The 20,999-nt window shown below is 47.4% G+C and overlaps 1 protein-coding gene across 1 annotated transcript in view; it reads right to left on the bottom strand.

Annotated features, from left to right (window-relative positions):
- Window positions 1–17,301, bottom strand: part of PAPPA (pappalysin 1) — a 230,519-nt gene extending 213,218 nt beyond the window's left edge. Inside the window, exon 1 of the mRNA XM_032478289.1 lies at window positions 16,426–17,301. Within this exon, the coding sequence (XP_032334180.1) occupies window positions 16,426–16,846 (421 nt within the window). The 5' untranslated portion in view covers window positions 16,847–17,301. The remainder of the gene's footprint in view (window positions 1–16,425) is intronic.
- Window positions 17,302–20,999: the final 3,698 nt, after the last annotated feature.

Here is a 20,999-nt window from a genome sequence, read left to right as displayed (position 1 = left end):
AGTGAACTTGCCTAGTTTAAAACTCAGAGAAACTCAGAGACCAGAGTTTGAATAAACAGAGTTGTAGATTATATTTCTAAGGAATAAACTAACTTCTCTTCAGAGGGAAAAAAGTCCCCAATTCTATTTACTCCAACAAGGGTACAGATGAAGGAAAGTGCAATTCCTCAGTCTGATATGACAACTCAACATCAACATTCTCATTTTCACAGATCTCCCAGTGTTCAGATTTTAGAGCTGGGACCAGGCTTCAGGAAATGACCTCATATGCCCCTTTCTTTTAGGCATTTAAGTCACCATTTGGGGGCCATAGACTCTTTTTAGAAAGTGATGAAAACTTTCAACCCTTCCTCCAGAAAAATGTGCACAGCCTCAAATTTTTACAGAAAATATCCTGGGGTTCACAAATCTCTTCAGGTTCTCCTGGACCAAAGTGCAAGAAATCCCCCTCTCCTCTATTGATCTAAAATATTAGTGCCGTTCAGATGTTTCAGTTGGTAATGGTATTAGTAAGGAAATAAACGGTAATGATATTAACCAAAATACTGTCATAACTAAAACAATGACAGCAATCGATTAAGGGGGAAGGTGTAGCTCAAGTGGTAGAGAGCATGCTCAGCATGCACGAGTTCATCCATCCCCAGTATCTCCTCTAAAAATAAATAAGTAAGTAAACCTAATTACCTTCCTCCCCAAAATAAATAAAATTAAAAAAAAATAAACTCGTACCATGACAGTGGTAATAACCGAGATTCTACTCTTGGTCTCATACCATTCATTTTCCACAGAGATGTCAGAGTGATCTTTGGAAAACATACACTAGATCCTGTAACTTCTTTATTTGAAACTCTGGTAACTTCCTAGTTCATCTAGATTAAAACCCAGGCTCCATGGACCTGGGCTGGAACACACATCTCCCAGTGGCTTGAATGTCTGCTCCTTCGACATTCTGAACTTGCTCTGCCTCGTGGTCTACGCACCAGCTGTTCTCTGTCTCTGTCTCGCCGCTCTCACTTGCAGGAACTCTCTCCATAGTCTCTTCATATGGCTCGTTCTTCTCCATCTGTCATTCAAGCTTCAGCTTGACCACCTAAAGCAGTGTCCCTCTACACTGGTCATTCTCTACAGCACCCATTTTCATCACACGCCACTATAAATATATAAACCCTTACAATTTTTTTTTCCTGTGTATTACCTTTCTCTCCTTGCAAGAATAAGAAGTCCATGCGGGCAGGGACCTGCTCTGTCTTGCTCAGTGCTGTGTCTCTAAAACTACCAGGCATATGTGACATATTTGTAGACTCTATGGAGACACACAGAGGTTTCTGAGGGGAAGCCTTGATGTTGTCACTACCTCACTGTGGGACCCTGGACTAATCTCGCCCCCTCTTTGTACTTTAGACTCCCCAGCTGTACAAGGATAGTTTGAGTCCTGTCTAACTACAGGATTCAAAATGATCTGAAATCTTTGTGACCAAGTCCAAGAGAGCTGGGCCCACATCCTAGGACAATATGGTGGGATAGAAGGAACGGTCAGGAGAACTGGGCTCTGGTCCTTCTTTGTTCCTAGTTTGGAAAAGAACTTGGGATCATTTCTGTGCCTCCTCTGGACATCAGATTCTCCATCTGTGAACTAAGAAGACTGGACTGGATGCACTGTAAATTTACAGCATTTACTCATCCAAAATTTCACCCAAATATCTGCTGAGCTCCGGCAATGTGCCAGGCCCCGGGAAGGTGCACTGAGCATGGCGAATGTGATTCTTGCCATCACTCTGCTCTCATATCCTCTGGGAGGTCTCTAAGGCACAGGTGAGGGTTGCAGGAACAGTGTGGGCACATCCCACACAATTACACCTGGTTCTTCAGCAGCAGTCTCCAGAGATGGGGTTGGAGAAGCGGAGAGAAAACCATGGGGGAAACGACTTAAGACCAACAGAATGGTACCCTGGCTGAGCTGAAGGAAGGTAGGCTAAGTCAGTGGGAAAGGTGGCAAGAACATATACAGGTAACAGGTCAGCTCAGAGCGACCAGAGCCACACCTAATGGCTAATGCCACTCATAATATGTTTGCCTTCACTGCTTGGCCCTTCCCAAGGCCCGCATCGTTTCTCAAAGCAACTTTCTGTCACACACTCACTTTCAGTCACTTGTTCTCTCCCCTATTTGGAGTCATTTCCAGTCCATTTCACAAAGTTTACTGAGCACCACTGGCATGGCTGGCACTGTGCTACATGTAGGAATATGACAGAACTGGTCTTTGTTCCTAAGGAGCTTGGATACAAGCTTGGAGCTTGGAAAGAGACAGGTAAGGATGAAGGCAATGAGAAGAGTGATAAATACAAGAAGGGCTGTTGGATTTGATTCAGATGGTGACGGACTGAATTGTCCAATCATTTCCCAGTGTCATACTCTTAAAAGCTACTCAAGGTCTATGTCCTCAGCTGCTATATGAGTCAAAAAGTGTCCATTGTTCTAGCTTGATTTATGGCTCTACATTTAAAATGACATACACGGAATATCCATATGCAAGGCAAGGCACACACTCCACATACATAAGCATGCTGCCTACTTCGTGAGCAATTCCCCAACTCTTCCAGGTGGAAGGACCTCTTATGCCTCTGAAATCTCAGAGCACTTTCTGGCCCCTGTAATGAACACGGGTGCGCAACAACACGGTGTTTCTGCCTCTGTGCTTTTCCAGGACTCTATTAATTGCTTGGTTATAGCAGTTACCATGATGTCATGTATCTGTTTACCAGTCTGCTTCCGCCACTAGGACTGGGAGTTCCTCAAGGGATGGAACTGTGCCCTGTTCTTCTGTTTAATCCCCATCTCCTAGCTCAGTGTGTAACACACAAAGACAGAAAGATTGCTCAATAACTATCAAATAGATGTATGTATGGATGGATAGATAGATGGGTGGATAGATGGATGGATAGATGGATGGAAGAAAGGAAGAAAGAAAGGGTGGAAGGAAGGATGGAATTAAGGAAGAAAAGAAGATTTACCTCTTCCCATAAACTGCCATTTCCTACTGACCTTCACAGAATGCCTAGGACAGAGGTTTGGCATGTAGGAAACACGTAAGAAAAGTTAATAAACAGCTGTATGACATTTTCTAATAAGCTCACTGACGTGAACCCAGAGATGTAACTATCATCCCACACTGTAAAGGAAAACCAAGCGGTCCGGTGGAAAAAGCACTGATTTGGGAGTCAAGAGACCTGAATTCCAGTTTCAGTTTTGCTACCAATTTGCTGCTTAATTTTACTCAACTTAGCTTAATTAATTTATTTATTTTTAAAATATTTTATTTATTTATTATTGTATTATTTAAATAATTCATTTTGGTGGGAGGGGAGGTAATTGGGTTTGTTTATTTTTGGAGGAGGCACTGGGGATTGAACCCAGGACCTCGTGCATGCTAAGCATGTGCTCTACCACTTGAGCTGCACCCCCCCCCCTCAACTTAGCTTAATTTAACAAGTTAATTTGCCTGGATTTCAGTTTCTCTATCTATGAGCTGAGCAGATTTTATACAGCAGATTCTAACGTCTTGTGGAAGGGATGAACAAGATATTGTGTTTGTTTCTAGCAGATCAGATCTAATCAGCCCAGTGGAGCTGTTCTGCGAAGGAGTCACCCAGAGAGCTTACAGTCGGCTCTTCAGAGGCTTAATTGACTCCAATGAGAGCACAGCCTCATTACCCCAGGCATTCTTCTGCTCAGAGCTCAGCAGTCCATGCAGCATGGTCACCGACATAGGCCCCAAAATGTTTCAGAATGCACAAGGCCCCTCCTCAGAGGGCGACAGTGTATCTCTGTTGAGCATATTTGGGGGAACATGCCCCAGGCTCTGATTCCCAAAAGAGGAATCCAGACACGGTTTTGGCAGAGAGCACCTTTGACAGTGTATTATCTCCTGGTAGACTACTTAAAAGGGGGACGTGCCCTGGTGAATGTAAATGGTCTTTTTGTTCAAAAGTTACCAGCAAATAAAATATATTTTGCACAACCAAGAGATTTCTTAGCCAATCCCTTTGAAGTCTGATAATGTTCCTTCCAATTTTCTGTCCCCCTCTCTCTCCCTCCATCCCTTCCCTTTTTGTTCTACAATCTCTAAATGTCTGCATTAGCCACTGGGGGCACCATTATCCATCCATCCATTAATTTATTCATCGTTCACTCATACACTCATCCTCCTGTGGAACATTTACTGAACAGTCATTGTATTCCAAGCAATGCGCTAGGCCCTGTGGACTGGGTTAAAATTAAACTGGCCTCAATCTGAACCCCAGTCCTACCATCCTTAAGCTGTGGGGCCTTCAGTGAGTCATGTCACTTTCTAAACCTAATTCCGAGGGTCCAGAGTGTAGCAGTCAGCACAGTGCCAGCACATAGTAAGTGCTCATTATAAGCTAGCTGCCTTCATGACTGTTATTACTGCTGAGAATGTGTGTTCTCCCCCAAGGGTATATAAATGGCAGATAGAGGATTCCAGATTCCGAGGTCACCACAAGGTCTCACAAGATCAAGGGAAGCAGACGGGAAGGCCCCCCGATCAGAAGGGAGGGAAATGGATGAAAACCCAGGCAACAGAAATGACTGCCAGGACACTCGAGGCCCAGAAAGAACCTGCGGAGGGGGAGAGGGGGGAAAGCTGAGAGGATAGCAAAGCTTGGGATTATGTGCGGCAGTGCACATGCACAACGAATGCTTTGCAAACAGGCGAGGGGCTGAGAGGGAAAGACCAAGGCTAAAACGTGGCTTGGATTAGAAAGGCTGAAATGTGAGTTGAGAAGGCGTTCAAATACACTGCCCTCCCCCTCCTGTTTTGGAAAGCCAGATATCTGTTCCCCTCTGACTTCTTTGCTCAAGGGGAAATGGAATTAACCACTGTGTAATGTTTCTGAGTGTGACGCACGGGCCAGGTCATGTGCTTTGGTTACGTAATGCAACATGCCTGAGGTTCCTGAGCTCTTTCTCCCAGAATCATTAGAAATGATTTAGCTGGTTCTCTTATCCGGTCATGCATTCATGGCACAAAAATACATACAGACCATCACACAAAAATACAAATACATGCATACCTAGTGCCTTTATAAGCCAGACACTTGTCTAGGCAGCAGAGAAGTTGAGAGGACCCGGAATATGCACAGAATTAAATGTGATGAAGAATTCCAGGTGTTTTGATGTAAGTGTGCAGAGGGTCTAGTAGAGAGGGGATAAGGGAGGTGGGAAACCAGTTATACTTGGGGAAGAGTCAGAAAGGGCTTCCCAGAAGAGGGGAACACTGAGCAGAAATCTATAGAGGTTTAAGTGTTCTATGAAATGGTGCGCGAGGATCCAGGAGGGACATCAACACAATGATGTGAAAAAAAGCCTAAGGCACCTGGGGGAACTGTAAATAACTCCAGCACAACGGAAGGGCCTCTAGCTAGAGGCAGTAAAGTCAGATTTGCCTTTTAGGAAGATGTGACTGTGGGATATTGAAGGATAGGTTGAATGGTATGCAGGGACTGAGGTTCAGAGAAGTGGGCATTAACAAGACTAAGGAAATAGTCAAAGCAAGAGGTAAAGAAGGCCTAAGCTAAGAAGAGGGAAGACTGGCTACAGGAATGTTAAGAAGATGGAATAAACAAGAATCAATGAATAAATATGGTGGGTAACACATCTAAAGTAGGTGACACCTGGATGAAGATACAAGGAATTTTGGAAGAAAGATGATTCAGCTTTGGCCATGTTAAGTCTGAAGCACATGCTGACATTTCCAGTGGACAACTGGATCTAGGAGTCTAGAGTCCAGCAGAGTCTGGAGATAAACGATGCCCATCAGCAGAGAGATGGCACTTATTCTACGGGAAAAGATGCAAAGTCAGGAAGTAAGTAGACTTAGCCCTACCCTAAGACTCATAAGGCAGAGCATCTTAAACACTGTGCTCGCTGGTTTGGATAAATCACTTCCGTCACCACCCCTCAGTTTCTCACCTTTGAAATGAATGGTTTAGATAAATCCTTCTGACTCTAACACATCTTGGGTTCTTTGGACTTACATGAGTGTTCCTTCACAAAACTAAGTGCAGTGTTTATTCATTTCTTAGGTTTTCTGTGTACTCTCTTAGGACAAGGCCACCTTGTTCCTGATTGTCCTGTTATCATATCTTTCTCTGGACTCTCACCAGCCTTTGTGGCTGAAAGATCTCCAATCACGCTGGGGGAAATAACCTCCTCTTTACAAACACATTCGGTCACATACTGCTGAGCCACATTTCATGTTTATAGAGCAACAAGAATTAAGAAGAGATGGATATGGGACAGATACAGGAAGAGCTTCTCGACTACCAAGGTGACAGGTACAAGTCAGACCACCAGTTTCTCAAAGGCTACTGGTGAGAGCAGGGGTCTGCAAGTAGTCACAGGCTCCCCTTACCCACATACGTAGATCCCCAGCTGTGACCCCCCCCCCAGCCTCCTAGAGTTTCTGTCTCTGTTTCTTCCAAATGGACAGGAACCTGGGTCCTTCCCAGGTTCTCTAAAATTGAAGCATGGTCACCTCTCCTACTCTTCCAGGTTCTGTGAACCCTGGGTTTGTGGCAAATAACACTGGAAAACAATTTTTTTTTTTTGAAGAAAAATCTGGGGATGACAGTGCTGAGGATTCCCAGAAGGAAGTGAGGCTAACAGATGGCCAGAAACTCCAGAGTTTCAGTACTTTCATTCATGAAGTGATGTGATTAAATTGATAAGCAAGAGTGAAAGGCCAGTGGCCTATTCCAGTGTCCAAGAACTTGCCTGGAATGGCTTTTGTACAGTAAGAAATTAGAAAATTTGAGGACTCTAACCAGTGGCCAAGATGTAATCACCAGGAAGGTCACTCAGGGAGGACTTTTAAAAAATATTCATGGCAGCTGTTATTAGCAACATTACTGAGATGGGTTCCAGTTCTTGGGAAGTACCAATATTCCGTAAACAATGTCTTCAGTCAGTCTTTGCCTGAAATTCTACCCATTGGTACTGTGCTTTTTGACAGAAAGCTTTTTGGGGAGACACTAAAGCATACATATCTATGGAGGAGTGACATTCTATGTTGTTGTCAGTCAGTGACACCTCAGCAAGGAGGGACACTAGGGCCTCTTTCAAGAGAGAGTGTTGCTGGCGGAGAGGCAGCAGAAGGTATGTGGCCCCTGAGGGGGACAGGCACAAGCACCACTTAGTGGACAGACCTGCCCTCAAGACGGAGGAAAACTAGAACTCCTGCCAGCATGACAGTTTGTCTTAGGACAGTCCCAACGGGGACTGTAGAACCCCAGGAGGTCTCTGCTAGAAGGGTCTCCAGGGCAAAGATCGATAAACAACTCCTTACACTCATTGTTCAGATGAGGAAAATCGGCCCCAAGAAGGAACAGGAGTGGCCCGAGGTCACACAGCGAGCTGAGGACTGGACTGGCCTGGACCCCATATCCCCCGGCCCCTTCCCGAGCACACCGCAGGTCTGCTCTGAGGTCTCAGCGCCGACGTCACTTCTGAAGACTGCCTCCCTGGACCAACCTGTTTAAATCCTACTCCTCCTATGACCCCACCCCTACATAGCATTCCCTAGACTCCCTTTTCTACCCGATTTTTCTTCATAAACACTCACCTGGCATGACATGATTTATCTGCTAACTCATTTATACTCCGACTCCTCCTCCTCCTCACCCTCACCCCAGAATATAAACTCCCTGAGGGCCGAGATATCTTCTTCTGATCCTCGCTCCGTTCTAAGGGCCTAAAACTGAACCTGGCATGTAGCAGAAACTCAACAAAGACTTGTAGAACACCTGGGCAGGGATGAGCAAAAAATTACTTTGTCCCTTGTGTTCAACCTGTGTTTCTTAGATTCTCTGCCATGAGCACACATTGCTTTTGTAATACAAAACAAAGTGTTTATCCTATTTGTCTCTCATTTAAGTTTTTGCTTCACGTTATGATGATAGTAACAAGCCTTTCCTGAGTGGTGACAGAGGGAAAGGCAATCCCTGGCTCTGCCAAAGGAGATTAACATGTCTAATTCATAGTTATTGAGAGAATTAGAAATAATGCATAGCAAGGGCTGGATACACATAAAACCAATATGAGTTAACGTTTACTGGGTGCTTACCCATGGTCTAGATTTCATTACTAAGCATGTTCCACATGGAGGCCCAGTTAATCTTCAAAACAATCCTATGAAGTAGGAGCCAGTATTAGCCGCATTTTACAGATGGGAAAAGTGAAGCTTGGAGACATTAAGTAACTTGCCCAGGGTCACACAACTGGCAGGTGGGAAAATCAGGAAATGAAACTCAGGCACCTGACTCTCCAGTCCTATGATCTACCCACTGCACTACAAAATGCTCCCTCAGTAAACACATGCTCCTTTCCCTGTTTCCCAAGAGTGAGTTTCAGTCAGCTCTGTCTGAGATTAGTCAACTGCAGCTCTTTCCCCAATCCCCTGCCCCAGGCCCTAGAAGGTTCTAGAAGGCTTGCAGGGCAATGAGAGATGCAGAGAAATAAGGAGCCAGAAAAATGAGTAACAGGGGTATGTGGAAATGTGAGTGTGTGTATGTGTGTGCATGTGTGTGTGCCCGTGCGTGTGAGCTGTCACAGTATGTTCTGGACTGTCATGCTGATGGGGAGATTCCAGGGGATTCTAATGCACAAAACCAAGGGTGCCAAACGCTTCACAGGGTGTGGGACGGCTCCATACAGCAAGGAATGTCCTCACTCAGAGGCTTCTTACTGCCCTGCAAGGCTCCATTTGCCCCTCCTAAGACTCCCTTTCTTTCCTTCCCTTCAAGCTCTCCCAGGATGGTCAGTCACCTGAGTTTGCAGGTGTGCAGAGAGACGGGCAGGGGGAGCTCCTCCTAGTGTCTGAAGCCTAGACTGCACGCTGACCTTCAATTACTCTGTGTGACCTTGGGAGAGTCCCTAACCCGCTCCAAGTTGCTGCCAGTGCATTTGGAAACCTGTCAGCTCACAGAACATGCAGGGATCTGAGACTTCAACTCCTCCTGCGGCTCTCAAACTCTTTTAACCTCTTTATGATGGAATTCTTCAATCACACACAGAGGGACAGACAAAACGGTATTGAAGCCCGTCATTTCTGTCACCTGGTTTCAACAATCATCAGTCTGCCAGTCTTCTTTCATCTACCACTCTCCCCCACGACATCCTCTTTTTTTTTTTTTTAAAGCACTTTAAACAAATAAAACAGACATAACGTCATTTTACCCATAAATACTTCAGTACATATTTCTAATAGACTCAAATCTTTAAAAGTACATAGTAACAGTGGCGGAGCACGTGCTTAGCATGTATGAGGTCCTGGGTTCAATCCCCGATACCTCTGTTAAAAAAATACAAGAATAAACCTTAAAAAAATAATAACAGTATCATTATCACGCCTAACAAAATTAACAATAATCCCTTAACGTCAGCCCATGTCCATTCAAATTGTGCCATTATAAGCCGAATGAGGTGAAGGGAAAGTGGGGGGAGGCAGAGTCCTCCCCTTTAGCCTGTCCTCAGGGCACTCCCCAGGGCAAAAGACTGGGGGATATGGTTTGAAAGGCCCTGTTTCACCCCAGTCCCGTTGTGCGCCCTGAGAACACAGAGGCACAGAGAGGAGCAGTTACATTGTCAAGGTCACACAGCGAGTAAGGCAGACCTGTTAAGTCCCAACGTCAAAGGACTCCAGTGACATCACACATGTCGAAACGTTCGCTAACTCGATCACTGTTTATCATTTGCAGTGTGAATAATGATAATAAAGGTGCCTTTCCAGGAATGACCTTCCTTGGTTGCACAAATCACTCACATTTCTCACTTTCTAGATCCTCCTACTACTGTTGACCTGTGGACTGGGATCTGACCTCAGCCAACAGCTTCTCCTGCCATTGTCTCACCTGGTTCCTGTGACAACCGGTGACATGGGGATGTTGCTTGTAACCACACCTGAAACTCTCTCCCCAGAGGCAGGGCCCAGGTCACACAGCTCAGAGGAGGCTGAGACAAAAGCAGAGCCCAGGCGCCTAGAGCTGCTGGGTCCCAGTTCCAGGTCTCCAAAGGAGCCAAGGGGCCAAGACCCACAAGTCAGTTCTGCCGAGCATTTCCAGTAAGCGCATCAAGCAAGGAAGCAGAGTCCTCAGTGCCGCAGGAAGAAAGATAGGGACACCAAGGGGAAGGACGTTAAATTCCAGAGAAGGGGCAGAAGGTGAGGGGGAGAAGCAGGCACCTGCTGCAGTCCTAAGCCCTTGGCCATGGGGAGAGGAGGCACGAGTTGCCCGTGTAGGGGTTCCTTCTACCTACAGAGGCTGGCATCTTCTCTCTTCCTCGTCTGAGACACCTTGCCACCAGTGCTGGTTTCAGAGTGGCAAGGTGAGGGGGACTGACATAATGGGAACACTTGCCTTCCAGGAGGACTAGCCCCGGGCAAAGCAGGGAATGCCTCAGAGATGGGCTTCCCTCCCTCCTTTACACCCCTTACTCCGGCTCAGAGAGAAACACACTCCCCTCCCAAGCACAGTGAGAGGTCCATCTGAAATCAGGTGCATGGAACTCCATGTGTTAGCCCTCTACTGGCAGTGCTGGCACTTTAAAGGAGACACCAGAGGGAGAAGGTGTGGTTTCACACAGGGGACCTGCTCTGGGCACCTAGGGGTTTGGGGTCAGCAGGGGAACTGGGAACTGAAGAAGGGTCCTTTCTGGTGTTTGGCAACTCAGAATTGGGAAGGCTCAACTTCTCTAAAAGCTCAGCCCCTAACCTGCTGGGTAAGCAGGGAAAGCTACTTCCCCCTTGGGCCTCAGTTTCTCCACCTACAGAGCTGAGAGACATCAGACTGGATCAGTGACTCTCCCCACTCGTGGCCCTTCCACATTACCCGAGAAGGCTCTGAAAAACACCAGTGCTCAGGCCAAAGGCAGACCCACATCATCAGAATCCCTGGGATGTAGCCTGGGCACCGGGATGTTTTAAATGCTGAGGATTCTCAGTGCTACCAGGGATGGGAGCTACTGGACCAAACGATCTCCCAGGCCACCTTGAGAGGGGCAGTTTGTGAACACAGTCTAATTCTCAGCCTCTGTGTGACCCTGGTTCTCAGTTTCCCTGTTGTACCACGAGCTGCTTGACCCAGTCCATGCCTGGCTGACCACGTTACTCAGCCTCACACCTCTGAGTCTCAAGTTTGCCTTCCTCTGTGCAGAGGGGCCAGGGCGATACAGCGTCCATCACCTCATCTGTCCACATGAAGGGCTGATTAGGGGAACATGAAAGGTGGAGGACATCAGGGGAAGGAGCACGAGGCATGTGAAGTTGAGCTGTGCCCTAGGCCACTGTCTGTGACCACTGTCTGGCTTCTGTTCCCGAGGATGCATTCTCCCCCTGGATGCTAGCTGGTTTTCCTATTCACTGGTCCAGTGGTTCTGGACCTCCTCTGGCTCTTACCACCAAGGGATCATCCAAGTAGGTCAAAGAAGAGGGATTCAAAATGCAAGGAAGGGATCTGAAGGGGTCCAACTGTTTTCCAAGATGCACTGTCTACTCTAGATAGCCCTCACAGCAACCCGGAAGGGAGGCCCTAACAATGCACAGACCCCGCTTTCTGAAGGCTAAGCTGGCAAACTGGAAACGAGAAGGTTGTTACTTGCTAGATCTAGTTATCACTGAGTCCCTAATATGAGCTGGCACCGTGCCAGGCACTTTCTGCCTCTCTGTTCCACTGCACTCTTGTGATAGCATTATGCCCATTTTCCAGACGAAGAAACCGAGGGATTGAGAGATAAAGTGACTAGACTCAAATCACACAGCAAGTTATTGGCAACAGAAATCCCGAGCCCAGTCTGTCCGATAATCTGATGTGAAAAGAGAAACAGATCTGCTAGGTCAAAGGCAGGGGTCCCCATGAGATTTAGACTCATGTTTTATCCCCTTTAATCGGCAGGTATATGGTCAGCACACAGAGATGCAGAAAGGAGTGGAAACATTCTGCAGCAGGACTAAAGAAGGGAAAGGAGTCATTCCTCCTCTCTCCAAACAGATTGCTGCAGAAGAAATAGGCACTCAGGACTCAAGTTCCCATCTGGGCTCTACCTACCAGAAGGCGTGTGGGACTTTGGACTAAGTCGTTTCAACTCTCTGAGACTTCATTTCCTCATCTGTTAAATAGAGGCAATGATGTCCACTCCCCAGGGTGGTTGTGAGCGTGAAACTTGCAGGCACAAGGCAAGCACCTAGCACAGTGCCTGGAACCTTGGAAGCACCCAGGAAGAGCTGGTTTCCTTCCTGCCTTTCAGTGTCCTCAGTCCATAAAGCCAAGACTGCAATCTTTGGGAAGTCATGTCCAATAATAAGTCCAAATGTTACTGGGCACTTACATACACTAAGTCCAGTTCTAAGTACTTTCCACGTGTGAGCTCCTGTAATGCGTCAGGTACTCATGATATGCTCACTTTGCAGATGAGGAAGCTAAAGCCCAGAGGAATCCATTGACTTTCCTAAGGTCACACAGCCAGTTAGGGGCAGGGATAGAGTCACACTTAGGTAACCTGGCTACTAAAACCGGCTTCTAACCATTGCAATACCCTGGACCTCATGTGTGATGATGAATGCTGTGGGGAGAACCGTGTTACTACATGAACTTCCTGAAACCTTGCCTTCCCTGTTACAACAGTTCTTAAGTTGGGAAAAGAGGGGCACTCTTTTCTTGGCGTTGGGTGGGATGCAGGACGTGGGGGCTGCGGAAGGGAGGAAATAAAAAGCCCCTTATAAGTCTCCACTAAACTCAAAAAGCAGTTCAACATTTAGAACAAAAGGGAAAAAGTACAGCAAATGGAGGTGCTGGATGAGATTCAGGTAAGTCCCTTTCCCCTTCCGAGCTGGGACTCTGGATCACTAAGGAGTGGGGGTGGGCGGAGGCCAGCACTTGTGGGGTCCACATTTCACTTATCTAACAGGTCAGGAGAAACTTTAACAAGATTAACTGCTGCTCACGGCCTCTGCTCGATGGAGCAAATTGAGTCTATTGTTTTCTTTCTCTTCCTCTTCTTTCTCTTTCTGTCAGACTGGAGGGGTACGGTGGGGGGCAGTTGGGGATGAGGGGCAGGGGTCTGGATCCTGCCTGGTATGGTACAAAAGCAAAGGAATGTGTCAGAACTCCCCCCCCCCCCCGCCCCGCTCCCCAGACTTGAAAGGGAGCCCACACTGAGCCGTGCAGGAAGGCTGAAGGCTGTGCCTGGGTGGTGGGTCTGTGAGGTGGTGGTGTTTATCAGCAGCTTTGGGAGGAAGTCCTGGAAATAGGGATGCCCAGGATCAAATGGTAGTTCCTGCCGCTGGGGAGCTGTGTCATCCAGCACATACCCCTCCCCTCTGTGTCTCTGTCTCCCTGTTCAGCCAAAGAGAGAACTGTCCTGGGTAACCTCTGAGGACCCTTTTCACAGTAGCCTTAAAGAATTTTTCAACCAAGAATGGACCATCCATTCTTGGTGGGTCCTCCAGAGACTCCTGCACATAGGCACTTTCTAACTTTAGCTTTGTTTGTGCCTGCATAAGCCTTTCTGTTTTTATTTATTAATATACATATATATTTTTTTTCTCCTTCCCTTTTGGAAAAAATAAAAGGCATGATGTCTGAGCTTCAGAAGCAAACTGCTCCTTCACTCCTTCCCTCTGCCTCTTCCAGCGCCTGTCTGAACTGGTGTCAGTGAAGTTTGAACCGGGGCAGAAATAGCATCCCGGGCGGATCTGGGAGCACAGCCCGCCTACCAGGAGCGGCAAGGCCTGCCTCTGCCAGACGACAGACCCGGTTAACAGCACCATAAAATTAGACCTTTACGAAACCCAATTGAATCCTGCAGCAAAGAGTGATGTAAGGCAGCCTGGCCTGACAGCAAGCAGCAACCCTCTGCCTGAAATAGCAGCACGGTCCCTGCTGAGAGATGCCTGCTTCTCTCAAGATAGGTGACCAGGGATTCCTACGAAAGTGGCAACGCCCAGCCAGAGAGAGTCAGCAGAGGTCAGGCAGCAAACTGGGCAACCGAGGTCACGGGGGGGAGGACGCGGCTTGGCACCAGCATCCCAACTGCCCACCTCGGTCCTGCCTCTCCCAGACTGAACTTACACGAAGGAAGGAGCTGAAAAAGTGCTTCTGCAAAGAACCTCTGTTTGTTTGCTTTTTAATTCAAGGAGAAGCAGGTTCTTTTTAGTCCAACAGTCTGTACCGTGTGGAGGATACACAGAATGAGTCTTTTCTGGCTCAAGGCCAGGTGTTTACACACCGCCAAATCTGGCTCAGACTCAACTAGGGGAGGGAAAAAAAAATCCACCAGAATCCTCGGGAGAAAAGCTCCTAGCTTTCTGGTGCTACACGGCAGCAGTGACTTTTTTTTTTTCTTTCTCGTTTTGAGAGGAATGTTATTTCCACACATAAAATGGACCAGGCATTTTATACAAGCAATAATAACCTAACGTCCCCCATCCAATTAAAGTATTTTACTGCACAATCTTTGTGTGAGAGAGTGAATAAGTGCTCGAGAGAGCGTGTGTGAAGAGAGGCTCCTTGTCTGAATTACAGACATTTATAAAGCAGGCTCCTGTGGAATCCCAGGTGCTGTGTATATATATATATATATATATATATATATATATATATATATATATATATATATATATATATATATATATATATATATATATATAATTTTTTTAATGCACTTACTACCTTTTCACTGATGATACCTATATAACCCTGGTTTTTTCTCTCTGGAGGGGAAGGCTTCCAAATCACTGGTATGACAGGTAAAGACTAGGAAAAATCAGATCTACTCATTTAAATAAAAATCACCTTCAAGCAGCAGGCTCTGTGTTTTCCCTCTGTTCCGAAAGAGACGTAAACATACCACAGCCCTGAATTATCACCACCATCATTATTATTATGAACAACGTCTCTTCTCTACACTATATTATACCCCCCTCTGGCTGACTAGGGCTTGGGGGCTAAAAGTGAATGAGCTCAGTTTCCCTCTCCTTCCTGAGAGTGGAAAAAAAAAGAGAGACAGAAAATAGCATGTGATGACGTCAGGTGTGGGGGAAAGTCACTTTCTAGCTCTCGGTTTGGTAGCGGGAGAGCAGGAGCTGTGGGGGCATATTCTTGGTATAGCAGTAGAGTTTGGGTCCCCGAAATGGACTTGATGTAAATAGGACAGAGTCAGCGCAACGTCTGAGAAAGTCCACGCCAAGATAGAAAAAGCGGACTGCCGGAAGAGCTCAGAGCTTTCCCTTCTAAGAAAGTGTGTGTAAGGGGGTGGGATCGAAAAACGCCTCCACACGTTTCCTGGCTGCAGGGAAGGGGGAACCCCTACTCTCACTTTAAGAACGTCTTAGGACATGGCAAGCTTGTTTGTGCAGGAAAGGGAATCTCCCAGCGAGAAGAGGCAAAACTTTCCTTCTCTCTTCCAGCGCCGCCCCCCTCGCCCCCCAGTTTTATTAAAGGCATTGCCACAGATTCATTGAGAGGGGGAAAAATGGATGTTGGAGCATTTCTAAGGTTTGCAACCCTCGCAGTGTCCGGTTTCACTATGGGCTTTGCTGTGGACCAACGAGGGGCGGGGGGTGATGAGGAGGGAGAACTCAAATTCATTATGGGCTCATAAAAGTCCCAAATGAGAAAAGCGCCCCGTTTCCAAGCCAAGTCGGGGGAAGACTGGTGGGGTGTGCGTGAGGAAGGTCTCGCCCCAGCCCCAAGTGGCAGGCAATGGGCTTTGAAAGAGAGAACATGGGATGGCAGTGCGTGTGTGTGTGTGTGTGTGTGTGTGTGTGTGTGCGCGAGCGCGTGTCTGTGTGTGGCTGGGGGAAGGGGGTGAATCCCAGAGGCAGGCAGCAAGCAGAGAGCAACTTCGGGGCACTTCGAGGACTTCTAAGTCCTAGTGATCATAATAACCTTGTCCTTGTAGGCTTTCAGGGCAACGGGGCCAAGTAACGGGGGTCACCTCCATTAAAAAGTCAAAGAAATCAACCGTTCCCTAGCCTCTTTTCACATGCATCCCAACTGGGTCATCCTCCCCTCCATCCCAAACGGAGCCAGTAGGTCCGACCATCCTCAACACGGTTTACGTGAACCAGTCTCCCCCGGGGCCAGCCCTCATCGACTGCGGGTCTCGGGGCGGCAAGGAGCGCTCCCTGCGCTCGTCCCGCGGGGCTAGGCAGAGACGCCTTCGGAGCGCGCCCATTTGGCAGATGAGGAAAAGTGAGGCTCGCAGCTTTCCCGGAGTCGCCGCGCGGCCGGCGGAGCGACTCCCGCAGACACACCCGCCGGCCCGCGACCAGCCCGCCACCCGCACCCAGGCACCCGCGCGCCTCTGGGGCCGCGGGGCCGGTGCAGCGCCCGCCGGGGCGCCCTCGCCTACCTGTGATCACCGCCGGAGACTTCTGTCCCCCCTCCGCTCGCAGCCACACTTGCAGCGTGAACGCGTCCCGGGGCAGCTCGAGGTCGGCCCGCAGGCGCAGCTGCTCGCCTCGCCCGCTGAAATAGAGCGCCCGGCTCGGCGGGCTCGGCTCCTCCGCGGCGCCCCTCGCCTCCCGCTGCTGCCGCCGCCGGGGGACGCGCACGGCTTCCCAGGCACCGCCCGGCGGCGGCGGCGGCGGCGGCGGCGGCGAGGCGCGGCGGCCGCGGGCCGCCCGGGTGGCGCAGGTGGCCGGGCTGGCGGCGGGGCGCGGGGGGCGGACGGCCCGCGGGTCTCTCCGGGCCCGGCGGGGGCGCTCGGCCAGCCCGCAGCCCAGCGCGGCGCTCAGCAGCCCCAGGCGCAGCACCCAACTCCAGAGCCGCATGTCCGACGGTCCCCCCCGCCCCCCCTTTGCCCCTGCACCGCCGCCCGGAGCTGCCAGCTTTGGGAGCCTCGGCGCCTCGACTTTCTTCGCTTCTTCACCCTTCTTGGGCGAGCCCCCCCTTCCACTTGCTTTTTTCTTTTCTTTCTCGCTTTCCTCCTCAAGGTGTGTGCTCCACTCCCCCCACCTTTGAAAAATACAGTCCAACTCCTCCTGGTTGGCAATTAATTTCTCTCTTCGCTCCTTTATCTGCCTTATTTCCCCCCTCTAACAGCTGGTTGCCTTCCTCCTTGTTTTATTTCATTTTATTTTATATGATTTCTCGCTCTTAAAAAAAAAAAAAGCTCCTCTAAGACACTGATCCGCTGAATTCCCTCCCCCTCAAAGATGCTCTAATTTATTTATTTTTTGCGTCCTTTATAACACAAGCCACAGCCCCCTTCTCCCCCCCCCGTCCCCCTCCCCTCCCTCCTTCTTCACAAAATGAAAGGAAAGAGGGGGGGAAAAATCCCTCAGAAGATGAGTAAACAAGCGTATGCTAATCTGCTCCCGAGCGCTCCACCTTCCCAATTGAATGAGTCCCAGTTAAAACTGCGGGGATCATGACTAATCAATCAGTTTGGAGAGGCCGAGCTACCCAGCCTTCCTCCACTTTCGCGTTTGCCTCCTTCGCTCCCTCTTCTCCACCCCCTCCTTTTTTTTTTTTTTTTTAAGAAGACAATCTTAAAGTAACAATTTAATGAAATTCTGTACACACCCCCTTATGGTCCTCCCAGCTCTCCTCATTCCTACTCAAAACACACATTCCTGTTTTTGTTTTGTTTTGCTTGCTTTTTTCCCTCCTTCACTCCCCCCCACCTTTTTTTTTTTTTTTCCTCCTGGCGGGAGAAAAATCTATCTCTTCTCTCAGGATCCCCTTTGCACTTTGCTGGTAAACCTCATCCTTCTCTATAGCACATAAAGAGTCTTGAAACTTGATTCTTAGATTTTTTTGTAGTGCTGTCTCTCTCCGTCTCCCCCTTTCACTCTCCTCTTTCTCACCCTCACTCTCTCCTCTCTCCCTCTCTCTCTTTCCCTCCTCCTTTCCCTTCTCTCTTGCCTCCCCTCTCCTTTTCCCTCTCAGAATTCCCTTAAAGTTATGCAATGATGTCCGTCCCCCTCTTCCCTGAGCCCCCCGCTGCTGCTGGCTTCAGCTAGTCTGAATGTTGTCTCCAAAGTCCTCACGGAATCATCAGAAGCAACCAGGAAAGGCATTTTCTAAGGCATTTGCCTTCTCAAAGCTGTAGACTCAGCACAACTAGGTCCTGAATATTCCTGAATACTCTTTAAAATATTCTGTTGGTTGTTAGAAATTAGTTTTATATTTTAAAAATGAGAAAAAAATATTAATTTGCCTTCTTTTTTTCAACCTAAGAAATTCAGGTCCTCTGACATTGTTCAAGTCACAGGTAAGGCTCTGACCATGTGCTGCTTTGTAGATCTGTTTTGAACTGGGACATATATGTAATATTTTTGTTCTTTTTTCCCCCTCTTTATAGAACTCAAAAGCTCCCCCTTATGGCAAAATGGTTCTTTTTTTTCCCCTCCATGTGTTTAATAAGTTAAAATGAGTTAGCAGTGGTAGATTACAAATTATTAGTTACCAGCCTGTTGAAATAATGTAATGATACAAATATGCTGTGTAAGATCTGCATGCTGGAAGCCTGAGGTGAAAGTAACTCGACTTTCCTCCCCCTGTGCCCCTGTCCTCAGGGCTGCTCCAGGTCCTTCCTGAGAGCCGGGGTCACTCCTGCAGCTTCAGGTAGAGTGAACACCAGCAGAGAATATGTGTTGGTGAAAGCACACGGATTTGTAGAATGAGCAAATGACTCAGACATCCCCTATAAAAGCCGGAATGCGGTGTGCAGGGATTATGGCACCATTCTGAAAATGGGAGATCCCAGATTCAGATCTTCTGGGTTCGGGAAGAACTCGACATATAGTCTTATGCTAAGAACGTGTGGAATCAGTTTCTTCAGTTATAAAATGAAAATGGCATTATATCCCAAATGTGTTTCCAGAGACTGGCTGAAAGATCTCTGGTGCACAATGCCATGGATAAGGAACTTACCTGAGTAAATCTTTCACTTTCTGTGACCCCAGGTCACTCACCTATTAAAAGTCATGAGGCTGGTATTCAATTAAAACAACAACAATAACAAAAACAAATAAACAAAAAAACTAGGTTGAACTACATATATTATATCCTGCAAAATCCCTCTCTTTCCTCAATAGAGGTTTGGAACCTGACTACAAATTCACTTCAATTGTGGCATCTAGGCATTTGGAAACTGTTCCTTCCAAGGGCTTCTAAGTCACTGTATACAGTAGTTTTGGATATTCCTAGCTGTTTGAGACTTTGTCAGTTCTCCCAACAAAAGTCAAAACGTGGGAGTTATCCTATTAGTGCTATGCTCTGAGTGAGTCACTCTGCTACCCTGCAGTTCCTTACCTTTAAAAATGGGTTATGGATTTCACAAACGTGTTCTGGGGATTAAAATACATTTTAGGGTTTAGTATTTTGGACACTGTAAAAATGCTACACAAGTACCATCTATTCCACTGTTATTGTCAAGGACCAAGTGCTCATCAGATTCTTAAAGACAAAAATTCTGGGAGGCCATTTCTGTCCTGTGACAGGAGTGAAAGGAAGGGACAGAGAGATCCAAGTCTCCTACCCCCTTGAGCTTCTTGACCTCAGCCCCTAAATGCCTTGGGAAGAGTTGGCAAAATCTTTTACTGGTCTTTCCCCTGAACATACATCTGTTATTCTATCCTACCGGTCCTGGAAGCCACACTTAACTTTCCTGCATGTATGTTACCTACATATGTAAGTGTCTGTTCGTTTCTAAATCAAGTGAATAGAACGGGATGAACTGTAAGCCTTGGTTGGTGACCCACCCTAATCATTGGCCTATGCATGACATTCTTATTTATACATGACAAATAACATAGCATATGCTGCTAACCCTCTTTTACTACATCCCTTGAGCTCTCATGAATTTGACCCTTCTCCTTTCATCGTTTATAGTCAAAGAGCATTTACCTGAGAGCTTAAAGACTCAAGTTCTAATTCTGACTCCTGTGAATTCCTTGACCTCAGTTTGCTCCTATGTAAAATGAAAGGTCCGGATTCGAAAATTCCTAAGATCATTTCCACACCTGAAGTGTAATGGAGCCCCTTATTATTGGAATATGGCAGTAATTCCCATTGAATCATCCCAGCTTTGGTCAGTCCCCACTCCCACCCCTCCTTGTTTCTGGGGATTTTCATTCTAAAAACTACTTTTTAGAACAAAAAGACTTCTGTTCCTCCACTCTTAGGATATAATTTCTTCATTATTCACTTTATTTGGTATAATAACTAAAAGCAAGGCATTTTGCCAGGGAGGTAGGTATAGGGTCCACTGGAAGTTAGGAGGGTACCATCTAAGTGGAGTCCTAAAGTTTGGGAAGGGCTTGAAGGAGGGAGGCTGGTTCAAAATACACATTTCAGAGTCACCCCCTCCTGGGTTCCTATGGCCTGCAGCAAGTCACTTAATTTCTCTGATCTCAGGGACCTCGTCATGGAGCTGTCCTGGGGGTGGTGTGCTGCGTGACACATTGTAGGAGCTCACTGAATAAGCCCCCTCTCTTCCTTTGCAGGGATCTAAATTCCACGGCCCTCCGGGCTTTTGTCGGCTTTCATGGATAGCCTCATCCCCACCTACTTCTTACTCCACAAGGGTTTTTCTTATCTCAGAATTCCAAGGCCAGCATTGTCTGTCTGGTAGAATCTGGAACTTGATTAGATAGGATCCTGCATTGTTCTCGGTGTCCCGTTTTATGTTTTTCCTCCAATATTAGAACCCTTCTAGGACAAGGATTTTCAAGGGCCAGTTCTGTCACCACACCTCTCCCCCATCAGCCTGAAGGGCTCCCTCCTCTGGGCTCTCATAAAATGTCCTCTGAGTTTCTCTGAGCATGTCCCCAAAGCCAACTATCACACTTAATTACATATCTGCTTGTCTCCCTTTTCCGTGTGGGACAGAGTCTACTGCATTCATATTTGTGTTTCCCCAAATCCTAATACAGAACTTTGCACATAGCTATAGCTGCTGGTTCAGAACCATTAAAC

Source organism: Camelus ferus, chromosome 4, assembly GCF_009834535.1.
Source record: "Camelus ferus isolate YT-003-E chromosome 4, BCGSAC_Cfer_1.0, whole genome shotgun sequence".
NCBI classification, from domain to species: domain Eukaryota; kingdom Metazoa; phylum Chordata; class Mammalia; order Artiodactyla; family Camelidae; genus Camelus; species Camelus ferus.
The sequence above is the reverse complement of the archived record's forward strand: the minus strand, read 5'-3'. Positions and strand labels throughout refer to the sequence as shown.